The following is a 9,443-nucleotide window of genomic DNA, read 5'->3' on the forward strand; positions in this document are numbered from 1 at the left end:
CGCCTCTGCTAGCGGCTATGAATTTTACTAACCCGAACAGGCCAACCCCTTAGTTCTGATTGGACTCTCACCTGTCTTAGACATTCCAGCCTGGACACACCTCTGGTACCTGCAGTAGCCGCACAGGTTCCTATTGCTGCCTGCGATGTCGCAGTTTTTGTTTTTCGAGCAGACGAAACAGGTTTCTCTTTTCAGCGCGCGTCGGAAAAATCCCTGAAATAAAAATCGTTCACTACATTTCAGTTTACATTGGTACACATCTACAGTGGTGTTATGTACATTTCTACACCCGGCAAAGAGGGTACACCCAGTGCTTCTTTCAGGGACCTCGTCTACCCCCCCCCCCCCCCCCCCCGAAAGAAACAGAATAGAATTTATATAGGAAAGATATACTTTTACCAGTGTCCGTCCCCCACTACGGAAAATGTAATCCGCCTTCCCCTCCCCCCCCCCCCAAACACACAGTTTCAAGTGTCCCCACCCCCGGGGGGTAAAAGCACGAATGAAACACTAGGTAAACCTAGTTTCATTATTCAGTTTTTTTAAAAATAATTTAAATTCTGTTTTAAGCGTTGGACTACCAATTTGTACGCAATTAAATTTTATTTTATACAACTAATTAATAAAGCTTGTAAGTTTCTCTAATAAATAATTAGTAGTCTGTTAATTAAGAGAGTTTCGAGGCCTGGTCTTTCCAATGGCTAATATATCGCCAGCACAACGCAGCAATAATCTACACTCTACAGGCAGTGTTTCTTCTAGACTTTTTCCTCCAGGAGGGGGGGGGGGGGGGCCACTTGATATTTTCGGAGGCGGTCAACATTTTTCTGGGGGATGGGGGGGGGGGGGGGCGGACACTGGTAAAAGTATATATTTTCTATATAAATTCCATTTCGTTCCGGGGGGGGGGGGGGGCGGTAGACTTTCTTCGAGGGAGCTGAGCTCCCCTCCCTACCCCCCCCCCCCACCCCACCCCCCCACCCCCAAGAGATGCCTGGAAGAAACTCTGTTTACAGGTCAAAATAATTATTACTAATTGGTATGAAAGGACTTTTTTACAATCTCTTTCATTAAAACAATTATAAAACTGAAGTGTGTAATAATTTTGTATCTAGTAATTGATGGCGATTCCATTACTCTACTACTCTACATAATAACTTTCTTGCAAAAACAGGCAGTGTTTCTCCAGACTTTTTTTCTCTGGGGGTGGGGGGGGGGGGGCACTTGATATTTTCGGGGGGGGGGGGCAGACAAGATTTTCCGGGGGGCGGACTCTGGTAAAAGTATATGTTTTCTATATAAATTCGGGGGGGGGGGGGGTAGTCGTCCGTCCGTCCCCCGTTCTCCCCCCCCCCCTCCCCCGAAGAGATGCCTGGAAGAAACTCTGGAAACAGGGTTAGGGCCAGTGTTAAGAGTCAGGGTTAGGGTTAGATGTAGGTTAAGTTGGGGTTAGGATTGATGATGGGGTTAGGGTTAGCTATATGTTTGTGGTTAGGGGTTAGGGTTCTTCGGGATGGGAATGGGGGGGGGGAGACTTGACATAAGAGGAGGTTAATACACAGTGAAATAATGACTCCGAGGTAATGTCTGGGGGGGGGGGGGATTTACGGGGATGGGGGAAGGGGGTGGGGTAAAGTCCTAAACCTATTTGAAGACTATGTAAAAATAGCGCCCCCCCCCCCCCCCAACCCACCCACCCACACTCCACTCTGGCTGATCCTTACCTAAACAAATTGTCGAGAGAATGGCGTTTGTTTTAAGCGTACCTTACATGCCTCGCACGTGTTGGCGCCGTAGTGAAAACCGGAACTGACGTCACCACAGATCCGACATGGCGGAAGTAGAATCGTTCCTGTGCTAACCTCCATCTTGTTGCTGATATCTTTCATTTTTTCACTTGGAGCTTCATTTTGATATAAAAATACATTAATATATTAAAATTATCATTTAAGATTTTCTTAAGCGTTTTTGTTTGGAATTTTTGTTTATAATTATAAGCGGTTTTTCTTTTTTTTGAAAAATCTAGGTTCAGATATCTTCTTAAAAACGATCATAACTATCTGCTAGGAAACAACCATGACTATCTGTTAGGACAAGTATGATGAAGTAGTCCATAATATTTGTCTTGACACCGGCATATGAAGAGGTGGTATGGTCAGCACAATGCCTATCCACCTTCACTTTCCCTACCGTGAGTCAGGTACTCATTAGAGCTGGGTTGACTCAGGGACGTTGTGTATTCTGCAGTCAGGACACTTTAGCTAATGCCCAATGATACGGTATTTTGTTCTACACTCCTCCACTCAACTCTCAAACAATATTTTTCACTCGTTTTTACTCGGGTCATAATGTAAAAGTGTGAACGACTCTTGTAGCTTAAATGTAATACAATTCCATAAGAAGTAATTTCGTTGACATTTTACATTTAAAGTAACCATAAAAAACTTACAAGATTTGACCACAAACTCACCCAAACACCCACTGTGACCTTAGAACTCTATTGTTATTAAGTCCAGACCCTATTCCAAGCAATCAAGGTTTAATCTTCTTATAACTTTTACTGCTGTAAGCTAATATGATAGTGGGTACCTATGTCGTATTTAATACCTTTACTAAAAATTAAGAAGCGATTCACCTATTTATTGATGGTTATTTAAATACTAGTACATTGTTATATATTAAACGAAAAATGATATATTTTCTTCTTTTTAGTGAATAATTAAAAGCTTGTTATTAAAACGTTTTTCGAGTATTTTTAACCATCCCTGCAAAGTTGATGTGACGTTGTTTGATCATTGATATTTTTAAGGGCATTTCAGGACTTGTTTAAGCTATTCCATCATTCTTTTTTGATTATGTAGGTTATATTTGTTAGTTGAAAACGCTATTCCAAATTTTTAAATTTAATAGACGCCTTTTATCGGTTTTTTTATTTTAAAAATCGCTGATTTCATCTTTGGAATATATTGTTGCATTTTGTGATCAAATACAAAAAAATTACAACTGGATATGATATTCTAAATTTTAAACACACACACTCACACACACACACAGGAAATAACACACCTTAGATATATATACATGTATATATATATATATATATATATATATATATATATATATATATATATATATATATATATATATATATATATATATATATATGTGTGTGTGTGTATATATATATACATTATATATATATATATATATATATATATATATATATATATATATATATATATATATATATATATATATATATATATATATATATATAGGCTTGTATATATGTATGTGTATCTGGATGTCGTTTTATCTGCGTATCTCCATATATATATGCGCCGACACACATAAGATGCGACAAAAACGAGATGACACTTTATGTATGTTTTCATAGTAACAAGTATTTACATATGTGAAAGAACAAATACACACCTATAAGATAACACGTAAAGGACGCACATGATAGGCAACGCACAAGAGACAGTATGTACAAACAGACATAAGTGAGTTGACACAGTCAAACACAAAATAACACACTCGTAAACACACTCATACTCATATCAGCCAACACAAATAGGAAAGACTAATACATAAACATCACATTATACGTAACACATGCGAAGTAACATACATAAATAATACGAAACTGAAGAAGAAAAAAATCACATATACAAACTACATTTTAAAAAATCTTTATGTTTACATTTCACAATAGAAACTGTTTAAATATAATAAAACATAAGTAATCCAAAACTTACACATTCACACGACACGTAGATCAAAGCACACATCCTTACCTACACATCAATACCACTATGACAGCCATAGACTACACACAAGTGTCACAAGCCGTGATAAGCCTCGATACCCCTGTTGACACAATGAAATCACACGCACACACATACCAGCACAGTAGTGTTTGCGGTTACGCATATTGAACCCGAGGCCTAGTTTGTGACTTTGTTCAACAGAGTTAAGTTTTCCTAGTCACGATTTAGTTCTATTTTTTTTCTTTTTTTTTTCTTTCAATGTGGCGGCTGTGTCAATCGGTGTGCATAGGCGTAGGTCCATGACATCATCACTCATATGACTTTTTGGAATTAAATAAAATCCACATGCAGAGGTGGAGCTTTTCCCTATGACGTAATCACGCAGAGGCGTAACTTTCATGTGACGTCATCCTATATGTTACTATATTATTTTGTATACATTTTGTAGCTTTGTTATACACAATGAAGGGTATTCATTTGTTACATTATATATATATATATACATACACACACACACACACATATATATATATATATATATATATATATATATATATATATATATATATATATATATATATATATATATATATATATATATATATATATATATATATATATATATATATATATATACACTCCATGGGTTATCCAATCAACCCTTGCTAATCCCATGGGTTTTCCAATCCTCCTTGCTCTTCCTTTGGGTTATCCATACCCCTTGCTCAACCTATGGATTATCGAATCGCCGTTAATCTTATGGGTTATCCAATCCGCTAAGCTCATCTCATGTTTTATCAAGTCCTCCATTGCTCATCCTATGGATTATCCAAACCCCTTGCTCAACCTATGGATAATCCAATCTCCGTTAAACTTATGCGTTATCCAATCCCCCATGCTCATCCCATTGGTCAATGGGGCCTAGTTGGTAAACTAATACATTACCCACGACTATATAAAATATTTTGACTGGTCAATTTCATAATCATAACTACCCTTGCGATGTCTAAATCGCCCTTCATACCCCTCCCCATTTTAAACTGTTGAACCTCATAACGTAGTAAGAGCACACGCGAATAACATTTCTAGGTACAAGTATATTTGAAGCAATTACGATGCTCTACAGTACTCTACACTGAGGCGTAGCGACCCCTCCCGACACCCGGGGACAAACCTTCAATTTGGCGCCCCCACCTTATTTTTTTTTATTTTTTATGTTTATAGTTCAAATCTGCAGCTAAAATGAGCTTTTAATTTTTTCCTCCCCATTTTGGCGCCCTGATGTCGGCGCCCGGGGACATATGTATCCTCCCCCCTTTGCTACGCCTATGGCTCTACATTTTTATGAAAACATACGTCTTACTCTTAGCTTATTGTGTCGATGTATTCATTCACCTATTCCAAACAAAAGAATGTTTTTTTAAATAAAGTTTTAAGAAATTTGAGGTAGCGTAATATAAAACACTATCCTATACCAAACTACGCCATCAACACATAATACCACAATAATAAAACAACTTTTACGTCTACCGTTGTGTTACGTGCAGCATGCCTTCAACTCACTAGCTTTATCATAATTAGCCTTATACAAACATGACCTAAGTAAGGTTGCGGCCTACTACGATATAGCAGTAAGCAGAACACTAGCAAAATCGAAGCTTAAATTACAGATATTAGAGATATTATTAGAGATTAGTTCCAGTTTGAATGGCTAATTAATTAAAAAATTAATTAAAACAAATTCATTATTTTTTTAAATCAAAATTAAACATTTAAAAAAAATTAAACTAAGGAAGGTAGGCCGGTTTTCACAAAATAAAATCTATTTAATGAGTTATTTCCCTTTTATTGTAAATGTGGCCGATGTCGGTTCAATTTGAAAAGCTATATAATTTAATTCGAGGCTACATTAAGTTAATGCTGTTTTAGCTTCAAGAATGCAACAAATTGGGCATAAACATGAATGTTAAAATATGGTAGTTGGAGACACACACCTTTTTAAAGACAGTTTGGTTATACGTGTACACTAACCACCCGCTATTTATATCAACTACACACACATGGACATACATATAATACACCAACACAAACACACGATACAAGCACACGCAGACACAAACACACTGCACAGACACCAATACACACAAAATTCGCACATAAAAATACACATACAAGCGCACACACAAACACATACACATACATACAAACACACACGTAACTTCCAGGAAAGACTACTGTAACCTTCAATATGCCGCCATATTGGACATAATGAAATCTCTATTATACGTTTAAAGACGTCCTACAATAATTAATGTATTAATGTAGTAATTAAGCAGGGGGGGGGGGTCAAAATTTTTGTGACGATGGGTGACTAGGGCTTAACGGTATTTGGTAAACGGATCTTTGAAGAAGTGTTTCTTTCAGCCATCTCTTTGGGAGGCAACCCCCCCCCCTCCCCAAAGTACGTTTACAGTCCCCCCCCCCCCCACACACACACACACAACGAAAAGGAATTTATATACCAAATATATACTTTTACCAGTGTTCACACCCCCCCCCCAAAGCCCGTGTGAAAAACAAGTCTGAAAGAAACACTGGTTTGACTATAGGTGCTTTGACCATAGGGGTTTTGACCATATGTGCTTTGACCAAATGGCGGTTTGACCATATGGTCAAAGCCCCCCTGTCGTCAAACCCCGCGGGGTCAAATCATTTGAGGTCAAACCACCTCGGACCTAGAATATGTCCTTTATTCTGCCTTCAAAATCATGAGAATTTGACCGTGTTAAAGCGGGAAAGCGCAGGCTTGCTTACTCATAAAATTCAAGTTCCATAAGACTTCACTCGGTTGAGTCCACCCAGCTATAACGGGTACCCAGCTCTAGTCAAGTAAAGATAAACGCGGCTGGGATTAGCTCTGAAAACACTGTCAGTCTCACATGCGAAGGTCAGAGAAACTGGAGAACTCTACTTCATCTACCCTAATGACCACCTAATACAACAGTGTAATTTTAATAATACGTGCGCGCTCCTTAACCCTAACTCTCTCAAGTAACATTTACTTCGTACCCAAATAACCCCACAGAAAAACCCCACTAAAAAATACCCACCCGTACCGCCGGCCATAAAACACCACCGCGATATAAAATCGCGCCTCTATTATATTATATTACTTTGCACCGGAAGTTGTATGTAGGTATTGCAGCGATATGCACGAGACGACAATTTTGTCCATTATGCCACAGGAAGTCATAAAATAATAGTTGCGGAGATTAAAAATTAATTAAAATCGAATTTTAACTTTCGATTTCGCGGGGTGGGGCATTGTCCTGGATATTTGAAATAAAGTAGGCGATTGAACGCTGACGGTCACCGAGGAAGGGCTATAGTAGAGTTTGTTTCGTACTAGTGGCGTAGGCAGCGGGGGTGGTTGTAGGGGGCAGACGCGTAGCGAGGGGGGGGCGGGTGCGTACCGCACCGGGTGACACCATTTGGGGGGGGGGGGTGACACCAAGGCAAAAAATAGTAAATGTATATATATATATATATATATATATATATATATATATATATATATATATATATATATATATATATATATATATATATATATATATATATATATGTATATATATATATATATATATATATATATATATATATATGTGTGTGTGTGTGTGTGCAGAGCCGGCGTTAGGAATACGCGGGGCCTAGGGCCAACCATCCGCGCGGGGCCTTTCCATTATATATATATATATATATATATATATATATATATATATATATATATATATATATATATATATATATATATATATATATATATATATATATGTATGTATGTATGTATAAAGGCCTATATAATGTGATGTACACATAATAACACAAATGTTTTGGAGTTTATAAGCTAATGTCAAACTTTCCAGTATAATAACAGATTTTTATCTCTCCCATGTATTAACCCAATGTTCGTAGATTTTTTTTTCCTTTTCTAAGATATTAAATCACTTTTGACAGTTATGTAATTCATACCAAATCACTTAAGAAAATTTAATCACGTGCCGAATAAATAGGAAAATAATGTTTACAATACAGCGAACTCGGCCTGATGTATCAAAACAGTATAGACTTCAAAATTTGTTTAGAATTCATACAATATTTTAAAACCAAAATCATTATTGTCTTAATTATTGAACGGGTGAATCCCTAAGGTAACACAACATAACAACAGTTTTAACTTTCTTCCAAAAAATAATAATAAATCACTCTGTTTAATGCCGCCTGATATAGATCCTAAGCCCCCCCCCCCCCCCCCCGCCTCGTCGCCCTCCTCCCACCCCTCTGCACGCAACTGAATGTTAATTTTGTTATACCAAGACAAGTAGGCCTACATATAGAGTTTCTTCCAGGCATCTCTTCGGGGGAGGGGGGGCGCAAGCCCGCCCCCCCCCCCCCGAAAACGAAATGAAATTTATATAATTTATAGAGAAAATATATACTTTTAACAGTGTCCGCCCCCCCCCCCCCCCCCGAGGAAAGTCTACCGCCTTCCCCCCCCCCCCCGAAAATTTCAAGTGCCCCTCCCCCCCCCCCCCCCCCCCGGAGAAAAAAGTCTGGAAGAAACACTGTACATATACGACATTATACGGCATCTACAACAAGAAAGTCAGGACTAGAGTTCACTAAAAGGACGTCTTCATCGGTCCGCATACAATAGGGTATCTCTTTACGTCGTGGGGTAATTCTCGACCGCCATCTCCAGTCAGCTCAGGTCAAATGCCAGGCGACCGTACCGTACATAAAGGGTAGGCGTGACACTATTTTTGTATCGAATTACGGCCTGTCCCAGTTCAGGTGGGACTCACCAACATCAACCGTGGCCTCAGTTATAACAATCAACAACGTCGGCATTCGACCATTTAGTTTTTCCCAATTGAATTCAGCAACATTTTTTTTTAAGTTTACAAACTTATTCAGATAACAGTGACAGTGCTGAAGCGCGGGGCCCCTTCAAGCGCGGGGCCTATGGCCACCGCCCCGTTCGCCACCCCCTAACGCCGGCTCTGTGTGTGTGTGTGTGTTTCCTACATAAAATATATATGCAAAAAATAGTTCATGCAAAAAATAGTTCATTAATGCTACTTATACATGTAAATATATATGTATATATATTTATACATATATAGGATATATACAAAGATATAATTGTATGTGTGTATGTGTGTGTGTTTGTGCGTGTGTGTTTGTGTAAAACCATTCTAATATTTATATTTGAAGGAATGTGTTGACAAAAAGTACTTCTTCGTTATAAGTACCATGGGGTTAATTTTCTGGCGCCACATTGGGTTGGGATAACAATTTTATGACGCCTAGTGGGGATAACTATTTTCTGACGCCCTGTAACGATTTTCAGGCGCCCCGTTGGGCTAAAAGTTTTCTGGCGCTCCATACCAATTCTATGGCGCCCTCCCCTCCTGGGATAACAATTCTCTGGCGCCCCATAGCAATTCTCTGGCGCTACATTGGTATAACAGTTCTCTGGCGCCCCATTGGGATAGCAGTTCTCTTTCTCCCCATACCAATTCTCTGGCGCCCCATTATGGCAAACCATACAACTTTGATATTGAATTTGTAATTTTTTTTTTTTTTTTTTTTTTTTTTTTTTTTTTT

The 9,443-nt window shown here is 38.3% G+C and overlaps 1 protein-coding gene across 1 annotated transcript in view; it reads right to left on the reverse strand.

The window, feature by feature from the left end:
* Positions 1 to 3,476, reverse strand: part of LOC131951883 (retinoic acid receptor gamma-like) — a 15,778-nt gene extending 12,302 nt beyond the window's left edge. The window contains exons 1-3 of the mRNA XM_059314300.1: positions 3,436 to 3,476; positions 1,767 to 1,903; positions 72 to 213 (exon numbers count right to left, since the gene is read on the reverse strand). Of these exons, the coding sequence (XP_059170283.1) occupies positions 72 to 213; positions 1,767 to 1,889 (265 nt within the window). The 5' untranslated portion in view covers positions 1,890 to 1,903; positions 3,436 to 3,476. The remainder of the gene's footprint in view (positions 1 to 71; positions 214 to 1,766; positions 1,904 to 3,435) is intronic.
* Positions 3,477 to 9,443: the final 5,967 nt, after the last annotated feature.

This window comes from Physella acuta, unplaced genomic scaffold (genome assembly GCF_028476545.2).
Source record: "Physella acuta isolate Inbredline_101_S28 unplaced genomic scaffold, ASM2847654v3 ptg000836l, whole genome shotgun sequence".
NCBI lineage: Eukaryota > Metazoa > Mollusca > Gastropoda > Physidae > Physella > Physella acuta.